This window comes from Malurus melanocephalus, unplaced genomic scaffold (assembly GCF_030028575.1).
Source record: "Malurus melanocephalus ecotype Western Australia unplaced genomic scaffold, MMel_1.1 scaffold_30, whole genome shotgun sequence".
NCBI lineage: Eukaryota > Metazoa > Chordata > Aves > Passeriformes > Maluridae > Malurus > Malurus melanocephalus.
Window position 1 is genome coordinate 608,308 of NW_026623262.1, and position 22,186 is coordinate 630,493.

Sequence of the window (22,186 nt, forward strand, 5' to 3'; positions counted from 1 at the left end):
TTCTGAGACTCAGCTACAAAATAATGTTATTATCTATATGTTATATATAAAAATAATTTTATATAAGCAAACATTAAACCACTATAAAACATAAAAGTTTATAGAATTATCTTTCAAATAACTATTAAGTATGCTAATACATTTACTTAGAGCAACATTAGAAAAAAGCAAAAGCCTGAYTCACTCTTGCACAAAAGGGCATATAATAGGCATTTAAATACAGCAAGGCAGCAAGACTGCCAGCACAGGCCAATGCAAGTCTCCAAGTAGTTCTTTAGGCCCAGATATGTTACACAATATACTCCAAATACTTTTAACAATCAAATGTAGCATGACACGTACACTGTACAAATTCTGGTTTTCTTTAAAATAAGAATTAAARTACTATTAATACAACAACACACTGTATTAAGAAGATCATTTCAGTATGATCTCACTAACATTAGACATTGGCATACAGTGTGCCTGTAAGTCAGTAGCTGAATCCTGTTAAAACTCCACACATATACTTCAAAAGTGATATGTCCTAGCAAAGATGAATGGAACAAATTAGAGTGTGGATCTGTGCTCCCAAGACCCAAATGCCCTACTGAAGTAAATCATTCCATATGATTTGCCCTATTATACTGACCTCCTAAAGTCACACTAATAACAGAGACACAACTAAGAACAGAAGCATGTCCAGAAAGTCTATTAGTACAGGACAGTATCCATGACTTTCTACCTTCTATGGAATGTTTRTTCCACTTTACAAACTTTCGTCATGAGTTCATTCCACTCTTTCATTAGCATCTCTATATTCCCTGTTTCTCCCAATCACCACCATTATTGCAGCAGCACAAAGGTTTGTAACAGTTTTATAATGACAGAGRCATTATTGAGAAACTTACTTGGAAAAAAAACACTCCTAACAGTTGAGAATACTGGAGAAGACAACAATTTACACAGATATACAATAGTTCATAGCATTAATTTAAAAAATGCAAAACTGAAATAAAGACAAAGTAGTACCAYGTTTTTTAATTTGTGCTGTGTTTCCTGATTATCTCAGTATGGCAGGAAGTGTAGCTAATGCTTTAGTTATTCCTCAGAAGGACTTTTACTSTAGGCACACAGAAAAGTACAACATAAACTGGCAATTTACAGACAGGACTTCTTAATACTTATCTAYGTAGACAATACTTTAAACAAAGCACAACTAGAAATACCAATAAAGTGTTTATCTAGCCTCTCCAGAATCCAGTATGGATTCTGCAGAGAATGGATTGCATCAAAACCCACAGTGAAYGTGATTGCCTTAAATGAGGTCCTTAGAACCAATGACTCTGTTGCCCTTCAAGTAGGTTTTACATTACTGCAGGAGATAAGGTTAAAATTCCCACCAGTATTTTTTGGCAGGAAGAGGGGTGCCACTCATGAAGATGTTGAAAGAGCAAACCATGGAGAAGAGCTACGGATTAAGTTTTCTCCAATGCAATGGAATTTGAGATTATGCAAATTCACATAGATACCAGAGACTGAGTTTCTCCCCTGGTGTTCTTCTAAATGTGCTCCMTTCTAATTCAGCCTSAGATGAGAGATTTTACCCATTTTCTGCATTAAAAGGGGCCTAAAAGAGTCTGTATAATCCCTAAAGCCATGGCAAATTGATGCAAACACTAGCAAATCTGAGGCAACTTTTGTCTTCTACCAATTAAACATAGATTAAATGAAGGTTATATTTTCTTCACTATTTTATTTCTGTGCTTTCAGGTTTCTACATGTCCTTACATTTAAAGTTCACTACTAAATTCTAGGTAAGTATGAAGATACTTCTAGACAAAATTTAGACAAAGATATTGTTGGAAACTGACAACACAATTATAAAAACTATATATTGTGTTCAAGTTCTGCTTCCTGTCTGGTGTGCTACATTTGGTTTAGGTTTGGCTTTTCCAAGATGGAAATTGGGATCTTGGTATACAATTTTGTTCCAAAGGTAGTATTTCATAGTCATGGAAAGCCCAGAGCTGGCTGCAATATGGAAYAAGATTAACTGTATTTGGCAAATAAAACCAATAACTAAGACATTTGTTTAAAGTGCTTCAGAGAAGAGCAACTAAATTGACAGGATGAAACGATGCAGACATAAATGCAGTTTAAACTATTCTTGAGTACATGTGAACTATAATCCAGTGTGGAGAGAAATATTGCTGCCTGCTGATATACCCAGGTCATTTACCTACCTCACCAGGTATCAGATGAATGCATCAATTAAGCTTCACATTATGTCTCAGCCTGTTTCAACCAGGACTTAAGGACACATTATTTTCTTCATTACAAAAAAAGTTATTAGATTGCCCAAGAGCCACATAAACAGGGATAATTGAGAAGGGAAGAGGATGAACTTTTTTTTTAACATATCAGCCTTTGCAGAATGCAACAAAGGCACACTCAGTATTACGTTATAGCAGCCTGCAAACTGTGAGCTTCTAGTTTAGCTGCTTTTCCCAGATGCTGAAAGCCACCCTACCTTTTTACCCAGCTAAGCTTAAATTCCTAATCTGAGAAGCAGAAGCATGGTCTTTGAACTGAAAAGAGATTTGCAGCAGCTCCACTTTCACACCTGTTTCCTCACAGCATCACAATTTGACTGTCTGCCATTTCAACTCTTTCTAATAATTTATATTTCCAAATAGGTGCTTCCCTTCCKACCTTTCTCAAGAAAACAGATGTTAATTGCCATTTCTTTTCCATCTTCTCCAGTTAATTTTCTGTTTTCTCTAGAGTGCAACCCACATTACCTTGGTATCTTGACTCATCTTGYCTTAATCTTTAGATGAGAGAAAGCTCTAGTAACAATATTTAAATTTCTGAAGACACTGGTCTTTTTCTTTCCCATTCAAACAAAACTATCTAAATTAAACTCTCTCTACTAGTTGACCAACTGTGCAAGTCTTTCAGACAGGAAACTCAACAGAGTTAATAATTTTTATTCTGACTTGCCCCCAAAACTTAAATGTGAATTTTGGCATTTTTATTACACAATAAATTACAAGGCAACATAAGGCAGACTGCAGAATGTCATCTTGAAATACTGGTGAACCTCAACTCAGAAGAAAGACTATCATCTAGATTCAGTAGCTCCAAATCAGATTTTAARTTTCTGAGGAAAACAACTGTTGTGTACAAGTCTAAGAGCAGGACCTCACAGTACTCAAGCAGTACCAGCAAAATGATAAAAACACAGCAACAGTTTTTTTTTTCCTCACAAGAAATGCCAATTCTGTATCTCCAAGTGCTCCTATACATTATTCTAAAGCAAATACTTAAGTACTTTAACCATGACGGTACTTTAGCCAGTGCTACCACAAGGAACACATTATGCACCAAGAAACAATTACTTGTCCTACAGTAACTGCACTCCCTTGAAATGTCTACACATTCTCAAGATTTTGGATTCTTGTAGRAAGTATAAAATGAAGCATGCACTCACTTTTTCTGTTCTTCTCACAGYTGAAAATCTAAGAGGGTTTAACTAAATAAGGGGAAGAAGAGTCGATCACACTTAACACAGAAGCCAGAAACTCCAGAAATATGTAAGGAAAGCAAGAGAATTCTCTGACCAGCAGGGATAAGTATTTCTACATAGCCTATCGGACTGCTRTTAGGGTCAAACAACAGAATTGCCAGCGGTAATTCAGGAAGACAGAACTGCTCAGTAAGTGTTTCTGCCCTGTATTGAGGTAAAAGCCAAAAAATGGCCCTACTACTAGATAACAATGAAAAGCTCCCCACTGAYAGTAAGTCAGGAAGATGTAAAAACACCTACTGAAGTAAACAATAAATCAACAGATTAGGATAATTTTCAYTTGACACTTTCAAGAGAAGGCTGAAGAGGTCTCTGCAGTTTTAATGCTGCAAGCCTTTGACCRTGTGAATGCTCCAGTGGGTTAGAAAAAAATTAGTAGTATGATAATACTGAAAAGAGTAAACAAAAACTCAAAGAACTACAGACAGAATTAGTGCACTTAAAATGTGATTATGTGAACAATTAGACTAAAAATTATTTTTTTAATTTAAATCAATGATAACACAGTTGTTGATATAATATACTTGAGAGTTCTGCACAGCAAGTGTCTTACTAGGATATGGAAAACACTTTGATTAAATGAAGTAYAAAACATACTTGGAATACATGAATTACAGACTGGCATGAATTTTAGATGCAGACTGAGAACTATCATTCCTCTATGATAAATTATGAKGATGTCATTGACAATGTGTATTTTTATCTCCTTTTGCTCTTGAAAATTACTACTTTTTGAAAAAAAAAAGTGTCTTCCACAAGCAGTAAAAGACAACCCACCTACAACCCAGCCTGATCTTCAAGAGGGCAATCACAACTAGGGTCCTGGTGAGTATTCCTTCTTTTTAAGTTGTACCAGTACTGGAARCAAAATCCTTTGCCTCTTTCACTCCATGGATACTTGCTATACCTCCCCACAGGTGTAGGAGAGTTTTCACTTTATGTCAGGAGTATCTTGTAAAAAGGGTATTTGAAAAATGAAAAAGAAATGCGTACCTGAAACTGGGTAATACATTCTTTTGTGAACATCCTGAGGATATCTGACACTAAGGCACCTCAGGCTAACCTCCTTAATTCTGAGAATCTAAACTGCATCTYCAGACATTCAGCACACACAACATATATTTACTTAGGAGTAACACRTATGCAACAAATTTTCACCTCACCACCACCAGCTGTAAGAAAAATCATTCATGAGCTGTTTTGGAACAAAGAGCAAACAAGCACAAGTAKTGACACAGACGAAAGATGCGACAATTCAGTACTTCCAGGAATTTGAAAAAAAAATGTAATTCTATTCCACAATAACAAATATTGCACTAAAAAAATTAATCAAAGTAATTGAAGTTCTGCAAACTTTCTTACACTGAAATGAGATAATTTACTATGTGCTGTTATAAGCATGACTGTGAAACACATACAAGCATGATCATCTAATTTTTCCACAATTTATTAATTTCCTTTTAGAATTAYGCTAAAATAAGGAATGCAATTTAAGCATGCTGACAGCAAACTATTTACACAAGATTGGTACATAAATAGCTCTGATTCYTGCACTAACTTAAATTCATCAGTTTCCAATTTAATTTTCATGTTAAAAAAACAGTGGGGAGAATTGCTTTTAACTGTTTTGATTTTATAAGATGCTAACTAAATGCTTCAAATGAAAATTGGATAGCCATAGAAGATGTTGTCAGATGAAAATATTTACTTAACATCATTGCTTCAGTTTACTTCATGCATTTGATAAGACTGTTTTATTTTTTAAATCTATTTTATGAGGATACCATGGCCTTGTTCCAAAGTCTTGGTATAAAGAATGCTGTAGAAGTAAAAACTGCATAGCTGAAATTAAAATTGATAAGGTTAAAAACTGAAACTTAAAGAGAAAAAACTAAATTGTGCAACACTGAAAACCAGCCAAAACTTCTTTAAAAGTTCTAGATGCCAGAAAAAGGCTTTAAGCAGCATTCTGCACTACTTCATCAGAAGCACTGAAACTTTGAAACACCCATTCCTATAAGTAAAACCATGAATACTTCATTTTCAATTTTGTTTGTTTCAGCATTTACACTTAAGAAACAGACAGTAGACCAAAGCCTCCCAAGTTATCAGCAGATGAAAGATAAATTGTCACTTGGGCAACTATTTAACTTGAAAATTGTCAGCCAATTTTTTGGCCAAATTTAGAGTAACTAAATTACTCCAGCATGACAAAGATGTCAGATTCTGGCAGGAATGGAATGAAGTTGCCACCACAAATAGCCAACCACTCCCACCCACTATGAGCTGGTGTAAGCTATCATCAGGCCTGACTGTAAGGTCAATGGCAGCAGGCAGAYGAGTCTTTAAGTAGCTGTGTACACTCCTGCAGAAGAGCAGCTGGGAAGAAAGATGTGGMAATGAAGACCTCAGTCTTGAGTGACACTTCAGTCAACTCTTGAAAGGAATCCCTTTGACTTCATTCCAGCTGAAGATCAACCAGTAAACTGTAGGATTTTTTCTATTTAAATAAATGAACCTTCCAGCTCAGTGTGTCTGGGTTGATAAGCAGCAAAGTCCATTCTTGAGCCAATRCTACTTTCTTTCAGGTCATTTGCTAGTGTCTTCAGATGTTAATGGTTGAAAGAAGTGTGGAAAAAAAAAAACCTGACCACTATCTAGCATCCTATAAGACCTGGTAAAATTGCCTTTTTTCCCAGGAAACAATCAATCCCAAACTGATTCAGTACATAAATAAATTAGCTGAGAGAYAATTACAATTACATTTTGATTAACAGCATTAAGTTTCTTCCAGCTGGACAATAGCTTGTGGGCAGGGGGAAAATCCATAACTTCAAAAATCTTCCAAGCTGACAAAACTTACATGGTCGACACATGAAAGCCAAGTTAGTACAATTCAGTTCCTKATGTTTTTTTCCAAAAGAAAACCTACTTTATATTAAATGTTTGAAGAAGAAATCTACATAAACATGCTAATAAAAAATTCCACCTTTCTTTACCCAGCAAGCCATTAAAGAGTAATGTGAACTGTGCATGTAATGKCTCTTTTTGCTACACACAACACAGTATTTTATTACAAGCTGCCAACAAAAGGAGTACACTACTAGAGAGTTTTCTCAGGTTCAATTTCCTCTCAAGACTACATGACTGAAGCCAAAACACAAGTGAGAAAGTATTTATGCGCTGGCAGAGAGATACCTATTTGTTATAGCTTTTTGCTTGAAAACCAAGAGTTTCAGCTGTCACTAACCTATACCCTCCCCTTAGCCATCACAAGACAACACTAAGCACAAGGAGGAACACGAGCTCTAATAAACATTCTAAAACAAAACAAGCTTGGCCAAGACTTTTCAGAACAAATTCACGGCAATGTAGGTCTATGCATGTGTACGCCTAAAAACAGACGTTTTGGTAGAAGAATACTTACTGGACATTTTTCAAAGTGTACATTTACTGGAYTTTCAATGGCTTTTCCATTATGTAAACAAAATGTAGAACCTAGGTAAAGACACTTTTTTCCTCTCACACATTYACTCACATAAGCACAGTAAAGATGTGATGTCCTCTGCTGCCTACCAAGGAAGTGAGCCTCGGAAGAACACCACTCACACAATGGACTGTAACAACAAAAATCTAAAACCTGTTTTTGCAGCTACTCTGCTAACAGAACAAAGTACCTTATTTGAACTTCAGATGACTACCAATGATCTCTGACCCAAGACTAGGAATATGTTCTTTTTATCTTTCCCTCAGGTAGACAAATTTTCTTTGAAAATGAAAACAGAATTAAATGAAAACAGAAATTAAATGAAAACAGAAAATACAGCCTGACTCTACTTGGTATGAAAGGAAGTGAATTATGTGGCTTGGGGAGAAAATACAGGGAAATTCTTATCTTGGCCCAAAGCTTGGTAGTTCACTGAAAAAAGGAATCAAGTAGCTCCACACCCCTTAACTTCTCTCATTCTGCTGTCTCTTCCACATAKCTTCCTCTTTCGGTTTAAAATTAAACTGTTTTTCCTTATTTGCAAAAGAACAATAACTTTTGACTGAAAAAAAATTATTACATTATCTGCTTCTATATTTATTCTCCAGTCTGAAGAAAGATTGAAGAAAGGGTGCCATACCATATTGTGAGAGGTTACAAATAAGGGGAGGAACACCAGTGAAAGATTCTCTCAGATAACTTTGATATAGACAAAATACCAGATACATATGGAAAAGCCAACGACAGTCAATCAAGATAATTCTGATTCTGTTAGAAGCAGTGTCACACWGACCATTACTCTGGAAAAGTAAGTTTTTTCCAACATAAGGACCAAGTACATTCTCCTCAAATTTAGGGAATGACAGTTCTAATATGTTCCAATTCATTTATTATTCCTAGACAAGTAGGAAAAATGTCATTGTAAATCTCTCTCTTATCTTTAATATAACCAGGTGTTTATAGCTATGCACTTCAGGCAATAGTTTCTGCWATTCATCTAGTACTTCTGCTTATTTAATCACATTTCATATATCCCATTTAGYCTCTTGCCTTCCCATGTGAAATTCCTCACAGGAGAATACAGTTAAAGAATGTTTGATGGAACTCCCTTGTATTTTATTATAAACTACCACTGAAATGCTCTTGAGAACCATCAATAGAAAACTGATACATATAGCACCGATCAGACTCCACTTCTTTCTCATGTGCCTTTGTGGGGGTTTGCTTCCTTTCTCCTTCTTTATCTTCCTTCTCAAGTTTCTCCTACATTGCTCCACAAGCAGTAACATTACCTACCTATCCTACAGCATATATATATCTCAAAAATAATCATCCTTGTATTAACCAAAGGGCTAATAATAATTAGCAAGGGGTCCATTTACCAAGACTTAGATTCTGAGTTTAGCTGTGTTAACGTGCAGAAAGCAATGTGTGATGGAGACAAACCAAGACTTTCTGTGGTCACTGTAAACAGAAAATTTAAGAATCAAGATCACCCAGCACAGCAAATGCTGTGAGCAGCATACATCTGTTTGGTGCTTTTGCCTACAAGCCAAYGAAGAGCAGGCTTATCTACATCTGAATAACTTTACCTTGATGGTAAGTTCATAATACAGAAGTCAATTCCAAAACAAAAAAAACTAAAAATCACCCCAGCGTATTATTTTCAATTCAAATTTTAGATTACAAATAGTAAAGCAAGCTTCTTGACATAGAATATGGCACTATCAGTAACTATATAGATATTACAATCAGTAGCCTTTTCAGACAAAACTCAGCAGGTCTTCTAGGCATGTTTCACTTAACATTGCATTCTTCTCACAACATTAAACAGACATAYAATACAAATCATACATATTTAACTTATATATTTATGTTTCAGTATCTTGATGAAACAGAGGCATGGATCACATGATTATAGTAAAAGAGTRATTCCCAAGCTACTTTGTGCAACAGTTCCCTTCCAAATTACCTCTACTGCTCCCTCTACACCTCATAACCAGCCTGGACACAACCCTGAAATGATGYGATTCCAAAAATGCAAATACCAAAACGGCTTCTGGTATAGCAAAATCTCCTGAACCACAATCATCACTTATTCTTTTTGTTTAGGAAGTTATGCCCTCAAACTTGGAATGCACTGTATCAAATTCACGAAAAATAAACAGGCACGTTTATTYTTTCTGGCATTAAGAAACACCTATTTTAAGAAAACAGTTTTTCTTCTCCACCAAGATAAAACACTGTGATACTTACCATTAATGATTGTACTTTGAAACATAACGCAAATAAGCAGTACTGAAAATTCACACATACTATTAAGCACAKCTTCCATTTTCATATTTGCATGCTTGTTTCACTGCTGCTTACAGGGGTTTTCAACATCATAGTAACACGGACAGTAAATTAGTAGGAAATTAACAAAAGAGCAGATGAATAAYAGCACCTCAGGGGCTCTGAAAATTTTCCAGGGGGAAAGAAGTTAGATAAACAGAAATATTTGGATTTTCCATAGAAACTTCATCTACTCAGGRCTAGGAAGAATGGGTATGTTAATGATACTGATGCCTTGGAACAGTGGCGGCTGACAGCCAGATTTCTCTCTTTTCAATTTASTATACAGATTAAAGACTTAAAAGCACAAACATTGAAGTGCTGTTAACTAATACGACCACTTGGGACTTACATGAATTCACACTAAAAGGAGTGACGTAGGACTATGTTCCAACATTACAGTTTCTAATGGAACAGCAGTTTCAAATATATTCTATCACCAAGTTAAACCCACTCTATTTTTTAGACTTCAGTAGCAAGACAATGATGTTCTGATTTTCAACACTTAAACCAACTACATGCAGTGATAAAAAACGATTTTCTGCAAAAAGAACAACATAAATACCTGCAGGACTGCCAGCATTTTCTCCTTGATGCAGCTGAATGCCAGCAGAATCTATGGAGTTTACTGTAACTGTCTGTAGATTTGGCAATTGAGCAGTGCTTAGACTAACTGGAGTTGATGTCAACGCACCACCTGCGGCAACTTGACCAAGAGTGAGAGTCTGGACAGGGGTCAGAGTTATTTGTTGACCAGGAGCATTCTGAATTTGCAAGTTCTGCAAGTTCTGAACTCCTTGCACTTGAAATGTCTGCCAGGTTATCTGCCCAGAAGGGGTCACCGTTTGTGCCTGAATTAAGAAAGTTCCAGGATTCAGCTGCAGTTGAAGATTTTGAAGAGCCTGTTGAGATATACTTTGACTTGCTTGAACACCGTGGATTGTCTGTTGCGCAATACCTTGTACAATCTGGGCTTGACTGGTTGGCTGCTGCGACTCTTGTAGCTGTATGTGTTGTACAATTGGCTGTGCTGTGGAGACCTGAATATTCTGAGCCTGCGTATCATCAGAGACTGATGTCTGAATGTAATTTCCCTGAAGATCAGAACTATGAACTTGACCACTAGTTGTGGTCAAGTCATTTGCATTTTGTTCCAATATACTTGAACTGTCTATGGTAACGGGCAATTGCGATGAAGATGACGTTGGCACAAACAAATCATTATCAGTAGCAGTTTCTGTAATTTCAGGAGAAACTTGCTCACCAGTCCTTTCAGAAGTATCTGAACTATCCATGGCCTGTCCGGTATTTATCAAGTGCCCATCTGCATTAATGCCTGCTGTCATGGTTTGAGAACCACTGCCAAGTCCCAGAGAATCTAGATCAACACTATTGATGGGTACAAAAGTAATATTTCCYGGCAGTCCCAGAGGGACATTAGCAACTACTTGTGCTTGGCCAGGGTAAGACGAACCACCAATGGCAACTCCCTGAACCTGGACTTGACCAGACTGACCAGATAAGATATTCTGAATATTAGCTGAAGATGTTCCAGAGGCAATGATGGTTTGATTAGAGCCAGGAATGATCTGAATTTGACTGGTTTCTTGATTTATACTGCTATTGTCAGAAGAGGCTGCAAAGCCAAGTTGAACCTGTTGACCATCCGCTGTCTGGATCTGGGGTATTACTTGGTATTGTACGTTAGACACCGTACCATTCGACGAATCTGATCCTGGTGCAACAGAAAAGATTTGTTGATTTTGCAAACTCTGAATAGGAAGGACATACTGCCCACTTGAAGTTACTGTGGCAGCACCTGGAATCTGTACTATATTACCAGCTTCATCCTTTATAGTGGTAGGAGCCGCAGACAAGACCTCCCATCTGCTTGGAGTTCCAGCTAATTGCACAGAAGCCAAATCCCCTGTCTGAATAAAAAGAAAAAAGAAAACACAAAATTAAAACAAGTTGTACTCACTATGTGTTAGACCAATCACGCAATTCAACACTAGATATTGATACATTACTGGAAAACATGCAATGCAGCTCAAATGACCATCAGCAATTGGATTAAAACTATGAAATACAGATTTTAWAAGTGATCTAATGCCTAAGTCAGGGTAGCCAGCCTGTGTGTCGTGAGCTGCACATTGCTCACTAACATGTCAACTGCAGATCCTATGTCATGGTTATGTCAGGTGACCAGCAGCAGGGTTATTCTGGTGGCAGGGCTGCTGGGTAATCCAAACCCCTGGCTGTGGGAAGGAGGGAGCTGGCAGGGGCTGCTGGAGCTCTCATCACCAACTTACCCCGGCACTCACAAACACTCTTTACCCGGCCTGGTGCCTATTGCACAGAAATGGAAGAATCGCCATGAAGCCAGGGCTGCTTCTATCTCCTGGAGCTCCACTGCCTTTTGACTCTGTTATATCTGATACAGGTGTGCATGCTGTGACTCTCAGCAGCACAGAGAACACTAAGAGGTGATGCAGACACACAGAATTACTGAACAGCCTCAGTTTGTTACACATAACACAAGCTTATAAGCTTGTAGGAGCTAGTGTTTCACCAGGAAAGAAGACTTATAGACTAAGACTAAGAACTTTTACACTGAAATCATGTTTGAGTCACACGCATCAGTTAGGAGGAAAACAAAAATCTATCATATTACATTGGACCAATGGAAAAGGCCAATATTTCAGAGCAGACCCCCACATGCTTAAAGCTGTTTTTTATTCAGTAAAGGTAAATTGCACTTTCTTTACCAAAGCAAGTTTTTTCAGAATAGAGTATTAAGAATTAGATTTAACATCCTGCAATGCTCAGCACAGATTTGCACAGCCAACCAATCTGGTATTGTAAATAACCATGAATCTAAAATATATTAAGTTTTTCCTTATCTGTTTTACCATACTACAGTAAACCAATGTAATAACTTAATATTAGCAACACGTAACTARCTTGTCTTACAACCAATTCAGCTCTGTGAAACAAATTTAGTCTCTCTGGCAGAGAACAGAGGACATAGAAAGAAAAGCTYTGGTTTGTCCTTCTGCACTGATCCTGTGATCACTGCTGGTAGGGAAGTTAGCAGAACATATCACTACTTCTTTCTGATGCTGCATTCTGACTTCCTTTAGAACAAAACCAGGACATGTAAAATACAGCACATATCTAATTCTTTCCTAACATAGCACTGAGACTTAGTCAGTCTGAAAGAATACCACAGCATGCGAGAGAATTTAGTCCACAGCATTAGATGGGACTTTGCTAGTTTCACATTCTCATCCTATTTCAGCCCTTAACAATACAATGTTTACATGTACAAGAAAAAATACTTCATTTAAATCTGAGTACCTATTAAAAAAAAGGTTTACTGTGCTTACCAAGCTTCATTTTCAATAAGGAAACACACATCATGGTTCTAAATTCTTCTCAAGAACTGTAAAAAWAATTATTGTGCAAAATCCAAAGGAATACTAGCCTTCCTCAGCCTGCAAAGATACAGACCATTGACTCTTACTAAGGGTTGGACTCAGTGATCCTTGGGGATCCCTTMCAGCTCAAGATATTCTGTGGTTCATAAGTGTCATTCGTAATTTGTCAGGTAGTATATTAGTAAATAGATTCAGCATCACCAGAACAAAACTAATTTTATGGCCTTARTGCTTCAAGGAAAAGAAATAGGAGAATAAGAATTCCCTTTTATTATTTTCTTTTCCTCTTATACTGATGAATCTTTCATTTAAAAAACATATTTAAAATCTTTAGTCTTTCAAGAATGTAACTTATGATGCTAGAAGAAAAAACACGTAATACTCCATATCACATATCTTACCTAGAAGTAGACAAAAAAATCCATTTTCCTTTTCTATCACATTAGCTATAATTTATACACTTCTGTTCAATATTTACATGTAGACACCAATTGCTGAAGCGCTGCTAAGAAAGTTCGTAGCTACTCAATTCACARGCATATAAATACCTATTAACTGAARGTTTCATAAAATATCRAAAGATCCACAKAAGTTGTAGGTCAGTATCAGYCAGAAAAWACCAAAATCAAAAAAATTWTTGTTATATGTTTAAWGTGTGTCATTATAAAATGAATGTRTAATATAATGTGCTGAYAGTAGTTGTTAGAACAAAAGAGAAAGGAAAAATATAGAAAYCATTAGAAATCTGATATAATTTCTCACTGATAGAAAACTATGTATAAGCAAATGTTAAAAGCTTAGGCTAAAACTGCACTGACCCAGTAACATGACTATGTCTACTCATATGTAATACACATGAATATCTTCCACAGAAATACTTCAAAGGAAACCAGTCTCCTTCATGATATGGAAATGACCTACTTTATTCTTCTCCTAAAACATATGTTGATTTCCATATTGGCATTTTTCATGTTAGGCACACATCTCACATTTTCATGATCTAGTGAAATCTTCCCTCAAATCCTGCTCTGTAATGATTTTARCAGAACACAGGCACTCTTTTAGTAGATGCACTTGTCAGTCCATGGAGAAGTTCAGGGCAGCCATGCATGAGGATAGGAAGCTATGCTACACATACAACATAAAATGCCTGTTATTCATATTGCTCTTACAGCTGGCTCTATCAGACACCACCAGATGAATCATGTGGAGGGAGGGGCAAAAAGAGGGCAAGGCTTTCAAGAAGCTATCTGGCAGCTACAAAATTACTAGCATTAAACAATGAAAAAAACTCATATGGTAGAGAGCATTTGAGTATAATCTCTAACCTCAAATGGTCATCAGCCTGCCATAACAAGAATGACTGTTATGCTTTTTCTCAGTCTGTTCAGACAAGATGTTTCTTGGACTTCTTTTCCTATTAAACAAAGAATAATAACCCTTTCCTACGTCCTCAGGCAATTAAGCATTTTTGTAATAACTTGAAAGTTCTGCCACTGATATATGAGCAGCAACATCTGCAGCCCACTCGCTTACTGAGCTTTACATTCAAAATACACCAGTTTATTTGCTGCCTCAGCCATCCGTGAAAATTAGAGGGTAAAGATAAAGCAACAGTTCTTTTCCTTATCAACTGATATTCAGGCAGCAGTTATTTGGAAGCTGTTCCTTTAAGAGAAGGCTGGACAGTTTCAATCCAAAGGCTCTGTTTCAAGAGGAAGGGACAAAGATCTGAGGAAAGTTCAGCACCACTCAGCCAAAGAGGAGAGAACAGGAAGCAACGGGGAATTCACTGGAAGCAGCATCAGGAAACAAGAAAAAGAGACAGGAACAGAGCAAAGAGAGTAGCTGACACAAGGCATAGGATGAATTAAAATCAAATGATATGTCCACCTGAAGAAAGGTCAAGTACCAACAAAGAGTGGAAGCAACAACCACTGTTCAGCCTGTCTTTTGATACTTTAACAGGCCTTGTATAATTTCCAGTGGGTAAAATAAAGAGATATCACTGAGACAAAAGTCTCATCCCTGAAGAATCATGAACCATGATAAATAAAAATCTAGTGATTTTCTTGTTCAGTATGTTTAGAGAAAATTAAAGCAACACTTAGTCAAATGTGGAAGGAGATAAGAGAAAGAAGATAAAATACCTTTTAGAAGTGATCTAAACCATACTGAATGATAGGACTTGGGTTATAAAAAATAAAATATTCTTCACCAAAATAAAACAGAAAAGAGGAGAAATGCCCCTGTAAGAACTAGTATCTGTTGTAGACACCTSCATCTCAACATGTCAAATGGGTACATGTCAATAGCCAAGAGTATTTTATTACTAAAGTCTACCAAACATTTATCTTGCTGGTGGACTGCATTTACTGCACTTTTCAGAAGTCACTTTTGTCCCATTTAGTCCTGCAGCAAAAGCATCAGCAAAACAAGCAGAGGTGGACAGATACTGAGTCACGAGCTCCTAAACATTTAAAAATCACACACCTAATGAAGAAGATTGGACACTGCCTCATCCAAATTGTTGTTTTATGAAAGAGTTAGGGTTCTAATGTATGGGTTTAACRTGTTTACCAAGCTACAGTAAACTGTCTGTGCATTCTTAGGACATTACAAATACAAGATAAAATGCAATTGCTTCAACTCTTTCATTAAAGTATGAGCTAATACATTCTATCTTGTATTTGCCATAGGTTAAAAACATGTTCAGCATCAGTCACTGTGGTTCAGCTGACAGAAAGCTGTTTGTTAAGGCAAATTCTGTTGCATGTTTGAGCCTTCTGCCAATGAAGCCAGTCAATTCAGAGAAATATTTCTGCCCAAATCAAATGTTTGGATACAAAGAGTGTTTCAGAAGAARAAAGTATTATCTGGAGCTACCTAGATGGTATTTTAAAAGAAACTCCAATCTGGTGAAATATATCTGTGTCTCAATTAAAGAATATCTATATCTTTTTGCTTGACACGGACAACTGGAACCAAAATTTAACAACTTGTTAGCAATCAGCAGAAGTTCAAAACCTCTCTGAATTAAGACAATACAATATCATTGACCTTAGCAGAAACAAGGAAGCTGCAGTACTGAGGAATGAGACATGGCAACAAGGAGGTATTTTTAACTGGATAGTAGGTAATTTATTTTGTTTATTAATTATTATAGTTATATATGTATATAAATCTCAATATAACTACATGCCAAACTAGAATTTAGCATCATGTAACATGGTTTATTTTCCTCCTCCTTTCAACTCCAGTGCTGAAAGCTCCATCAAATCATCAAAAGAACAAGAAAGAGGACCTGGAATCAGACTCAACTTGATCTTTGGGAAGACAGTGGAGCAAATAACCTTGAAAATAACCTTGAAAAAATTAACCTTCAAGTAACCTTCAGGGGGAAAAAGAGTTAGTGTTCAGAAGTAGTCAGCCTAGAATTAGGAAGGGGAAATAATGCTGAAATAACTAACCTTACAATGCTYTATGATGAGAAGACTAGCTTGGTAGATGGGGTTAGGCAAGGTATATTATTCATCATTATTTKAATCAGGCTTTTGACTGTTCCCCATAATGYAAGAAAAAGCCTTCTTTTTTCACACCATAAGGATTATCAAACAGTGGAACATGCTGCCCAGAGAAATAGTGGAGTCTCTGACTCTGGAGGTATTCAAAACCCACTGAACACAGCCCTGAACAACTTGCTCTCTGACTCTACTTTGAGCAAGGAGGGTTAGTCCAAACATTCTGCAGACATCCTTACCAGCATCAACTTTMTATGAAATCTTGGACTTGTTACTAATGTTTAATATTAAAGAACTTTTTTGTCTATGCTGTTTTAAAATATGGAAATGTTTTAAACCATRCATTTTCTCACTTTCTCTAAAACTATTATAAAGAGAAATAAACCAATTTTTTTTAAGAACATCCCTAAAGCACCTTCTTCTAAAAGAAYTTCTACACTTGGTTCTGATCCAGCACTAGAAAGACATAATTGGAATACAAAAACTAAAGAACATTTTGAAAGGCAAGCCTCTGGACAGCAGCAGGGTAAATATACCATTAGCCATCACATTCTACTAAAATGTCTTTGTCTTGCAAAAGTATAGAACAGAGAGAAGCAAGACAATTCCAGGCAGACTTTTCTATAGTGGCTGAACACGTTCTGGTGCATCTGTTCACATCCAGAAACATTTCATCAGGAAGCTATCTTATCACCCACAAAAGCAAAAATGGATGTCAGAATAATTTTGAACTTCCTCAAAATGATCACATAGGCCAGAAAACCAAGTAGTAATATGGCTAACTGACAGATGGCATTCATGCATATTTTTGCCTAGTGGAAAAYATGAAATTTAAAATGCCTTCCTCTTTCTCCATCCTGTCAGCACTATTCCCATTTCGCCCTAAACTGTGTTTAAACTAGGTGCATCTCRGTTAAAGTAATCTTCTGAGGCATAAACCAACTGAAATTCCAGACTTTCATTATGTTCTGTGAAGCACTGATACTCAATTCTAAAGTTAAAGATATGCCAAAGCAGTCTTAAAACACTCCAGCCTTTATTCGTGAAAGACACAAAGAAATGCTTTGCCTACAGCAGAGACATGATACTCATCTTCCCCACATTGCTAATTATTAACCTGTCCAAGTGTCTTCCACATCTTGTTGGTAAGCAAGAACACAAATAAATCACAGAAATCATTCCTCCCAACCTTTTTTTTTTTTTCTTTTTTAAGACTAGCAAATCAGGGCAGCCTGTATCACACTAGATGCAACTACACACCTCAACAGGGCAGTCGTCCCTGACAGCTCCCATTCTTTGGCAGCTGTCAGAGCCAATAGTTTTCTCAGCCAGCCTGCCACTTCACTGGCCTTCCAGAGCTCCCACACAGCCTTGCCATTAGTCTTGCACTGTATCCTCACCTATTCCAGTCCCACCAGCACAACCATAAGAACGGCCCCTGGGAGCATGAGAGTTCCAAGACAGCCATTAGCTTCATATTACAATGAAGTAAGAGAACATAAACAACTGGTTATCATCTCAGCTTCGTAGCTTCTTAAACAATCATCTGATCATGCTACATCCATACAGCTGACCATCAAGGCTCTGTTCCACCTAAATCTGTTTGCTCTTTTGTTTCCTTGCTTATGCACAGCTTTGCCACCTTCTRCTTTGCTTCTCATTTTCACCCAATGCTAAAATCCTTGTGGACGTTTAAACTGGAATGAAACTAGGTGTTTATAACTAAATGAAAAAGAATCCTAAATATGAAAGTTTGAAGTAGAATTATTAGTCAAAAATAAATAGTGAAAAGGGAAGACCCAAACTAAAACTTTTCCGATTTTAAACTCCCAAGAGAGAGGAAGACATCCTGAGAGGCCAAAACATGAGCTGTCATTCTACGTCAGGCAGTAGCTCATACCATTCCAGCAAAGTTCTCACACACACCAGCAGGCAGCAATATTCAAGGAAAAGTTCCCACTGCCACTGTTTGAACCAACCATGGACATAGCAGTATGGCAACCAAGGAAAAGATTCTCAGGTAAGCAAGCCAGGAACCCAAGGCAATCTACATTTATATCAAACACCATCATGCAAAACACAAAGCACTGGTTTTGSTTGATCATTAGGCAGAGTAAATCACCACAAAGCTGAAGGAACTGCTATCTTCACCAATGCTCAAAGACAAGACCAACAGTAATGCCTGCTAATGCCTCTCATTCAAAAGTAAATACAGCTCTAACCAGAATCCTGGGCCCAGCTGAAAACCTTGTGGTCTAGAGACAGCCTGCCAGGTCATTGACAGRATGGGAAGAAGAGGGTTTAGTTCTATCAGCTGTCTCCTTCATTTGATTTTTATTAAAAGCAGCTGCCRTTTTCATTAGTCTTTTTAGTTTTTCACTAATCTTTTCAGTGGCGTAACAGCAATGTCTATTCGAGCAGTAGGCCTTGTCTCAGATACCAATACTGAATCATAGGATAATTTCAGCTGGAAAAGACCTCTGAAGGTCACCTGGTCCARTCCCTGGGCTCAAAACAGAGCCAACTAGATCACTACAAACACAATCACATTTGCTCCAGCTCTTCCCCAAATCTCAGACACACAATATTCCCTGTGCTCCTCTGAGAGTTTTGCTGTTGCTTTTAAATCATACTGCTGGTCTCTTGGGGAGCAGCTGCAGCATGCTATTTCAGCCAGGAAAGCAGTATGCTAGCCCAGCATGCTGGCTCCAGCCCTGCCAGTTTCTACTGAGCAAATGTCACTAAAACAGTAACAAAACAACCTCAAAACAACAACGCTGYTATCCCTTTACATGCAGGCTCTTCAAGCACTTCTAAGAGGAAATACCTAGTTTGACTTCTACTACCTATTTATACAGATTGAAGTTCTACCATAAGTTCAGCAGTCAGAACTGCAGTACAGGTATAGAATACAGCAGGAAAAAGCTGCCTTCCCATTGCTACATTAGACACCATCACCCATACACAGATATCAAACTGATTGATCTATACTCCAGGAAAAGAGATGCGAATCACAAACTCCAGGAAGACAATTATGTCTGTCTATGCATATAGACTTATTTTCCATAAGACTTATGAGGTACCTGCAATTTAAGGCTTTTTAGCTTCTTCTGCCTTCTTCCACCCTCCAATAAGATAAACATAGGCCCCCAGAAAAAAAAAAAAAAGAATCTTTATTACACTAAATCTCTTCCRTTCTTCTGTTTTTCACAAGGAATGTATTTCAGGGCCCTTAGTCTCTCCCCTCCYTTTATTAAGGTCATTTTAATTAACTCCAGTGTCTGGTTCAGCTACTCTTAGGCACCTCCTTCAATTTATATTTAGTTTCCACCCAAAATATTCTGAATCATTCAAGAGTTATGTTGTAGGAGTGTAAAAATTACCAGTATGCTATAACCTAACTCACAGAAGATATGTAGGAAGGGCCTATCTGTATGTATGGAAAGTAGTGAGTGAGCTTATATTAATTTAGTTTTAACTAAGATTTTGGTTTCTCTTGAATTGCAYTTGCTTTCCCCTGAAAAGCCTCTTATATATAAACATACCAACAGATTAATTTRACAGAAATAAAGAAGTACCACATGAAAACTACTTTGCCCATTTTGAACTACCAGGAACCATTTGTCCTGCACCAGCATTCTAGTATCCTGTCAGACCTAGCACGACTCATCCTAATCCATCAATCCATCCCCAAGATGCACAATTGCAGCTGTACAATGAGAAGAGCCTTACAGGAGGATATAGGAAAACAAGCAATCATTTAAATATTTATTTTTCAGTATGCATGTTTATGCTTTTCAGCAATGTATGCAACCACTATTATGAAACAAATCTTAGAAGTATCAGGCACTTTACAACACCTAGATAGATTTTAAAAAACATACTGCTTGAGCAAATAAATAGGTATTTATTTCTTTCTTTTTGGCAGAAAGGACACTTGAAAGGGGTTGGAATCTTAATRTATTTTTGAGCTCTGTCATTAGTCTACAACCTGCTGTATGACCTCAGACTATTTTGCTTCAGCTTCACTTCATGTAAAGTAAGCTGTAATGTACAGAGGAAAAGCAATTTAAAGTTTAGCAACTATTTARAAACTTCTATCACTAACACTTTGACATTTGTTAAAAGCTTGCCAAAGCCACTTCATCCACCATTACAATGCTTTGCAGATTTTCTTCCTATTTGCAGAATCCTAAAACCATACAAGGCTGTTGTACAGCAAGTTTAAAAAACAAGACTTGCTTTAAAAGAAGAAAAAGGCCTTTTTTTTTGCTAATTTAAAAGATGTTTTTGTAAAAAAAAAAAAAAAAAAGTAATTAGAGGTAATATGTGCAATTTTCCAAAGACTAAGGCTAAAAAATTACATCATGTCATTTTACAAGTATTTTGGAACTCTCTTTTAATGTATTTTTATTTTTAGGTATCACTTATTTAGAAACGCATCATCTCTTAGAATTTTATGAGCATATGCCAACACGAGATTTTGCTAGAGCAATTAAGGAACATGTGAGTTTTCATTGGGCTTTTGTTATGGGGATTCTAGCTTCCGCAAGAATACATTTCTAGTTTGCAAGATCCATCTCATCACACAAGGTCCCAAGGTCATCAAGGCTCCTTTCAGAAGCGACGGCGCATGAGAGATAAGGACAGAAATTCAGTTTGCGCTACAAAGAACCGCATGATAWCTCTCCCTAGAAAAACAGCGTCGATACAGGAAGCAGCTCTCCACTACCGCGTTCGCTTCTAAACAGCCATTTTACTTCACTACATCCTTCCCTACAGCCAGCCTTCATTTTGTGTTCCTGCCTGGCTGCGCGGTTCCAGGCTGACAGCCTGGCGAGGATACCGGAGCGCGCTCAGGTGGAGGTGAGATGCCTCCCAGCCTCGCCGGGTGCCGAGCGAGCCGTTCCGGTGCCAGGGTCGGGGGAGGGAGGCTTCCCGCCTCCCCCCGTTTTTGAAAGTAAATGAAGGCGCCGCTCCCAATGGCGGGGGAGGGGGGAGCTTGGCTCCCTCCTCCTCCCGGGAGCCCGGCTCCTCCTGGAGAGGCAGGGGAGCCCGGGGACCCCTCTCCTGGCAGGTCGGCCCTGCTATCGTCCCTCCCCCCGGGCGGGCAGTGCCGTGTGTCCCGTCCCTCCCCCCGGGCGGGCGGGCTGGCTGTGCTGTCTCTCCCCCCGGCAGGCCGTGCGAGAGCGGCGGGGCGGGCACTCACCGCTCCGGCAGAGTGAGAGGCAGCGGCGGCGGCGGCGGCCTCATCCTCCTCCGGCGACGGCGGGCCGATCTTGCTGCAGGTGGCCGCCAGCAGAGCGAGCGGTGACGGCTGCGCGTCCTACCCACAATGGGCGGGTTCAGGGAGAGAAGGGGGGTGGCGGTTAGTGCGGGACAGCGACCGGGCTCCTCGCAGACGCGCACACAGGAAGCGGCGGCGGCGGCACCGGCTCCGCACCCGCTCACAACGTGTCACTCGGGGGAGGGGGGGAAGGGGCCCGGCCGGGCCTGCGCTCACCTGGGGGGCGGCCGCCCCGGCGGAGGCCGAGGCGGCGCCGTTGCCGTGCTGGAGATATTCGCTGTGGCTGCTGCTGTCCACCTCTAAGGCAGCCATTTCCTCTTGTTTCACGGGCTTCTCGGGAGCTGCGGGCACAGCGGGGAGGGGGAGGGGAGAGTCACTGACGGGAGCGATCACCCCCCTCCCTCCCTCTCCCTCCCTCCCTTCCTCCCTCCCTCTCCCCCCCCCTAACCCCAGCGCTCCCCCCGCCCTCCCGCACGGAGCCCTCCTCCTCCTCCTCCTCCTCCCCGTGCTGCTGCCCCTGCCCCTCTTCTCCCTCCTCCCCCTGCT

The 22,186-nt window shown here is 38.7% G+C and overlaps 1 protein-coding gene across 2 annotated transcripts in view; it reads right to left on the bottom strand.

Moving 5' to 3' along the window:
* Positions 1-22,186, bottom strand: part of SP3 (Sp3 transcription factor) — a 33,940-nt gene that overhangs the window by 11,375 nt on the left and 379 nt on the right. Inside the window, exons 2-5 of one of the 2 annotated variants that reach the window (XM_057363675.1) lie at positions 21,857-21,981; positions 21,563-21,679; positions 11,233-11,323; positions 9,958-11,127 (exon numbers count right to left, since the gene is read on the bottom strand). In XM_057363675.1, coding sequence (XP_057219658.1) covers positions 9,958-11,127; positions 11,233-11,323; positions 21,563-21,679; positions 21,857-21,981 — 1,503 coding nt within the window. Of the gene's footprint in view, positions 1-9,957; positions 11,324-21,562; positions 21,680-21,856; positions 21,982-22,186 lie in introns of both variants that reach the window. The other variant, XM_057363674.1, reaches the window with a different exon arrangement.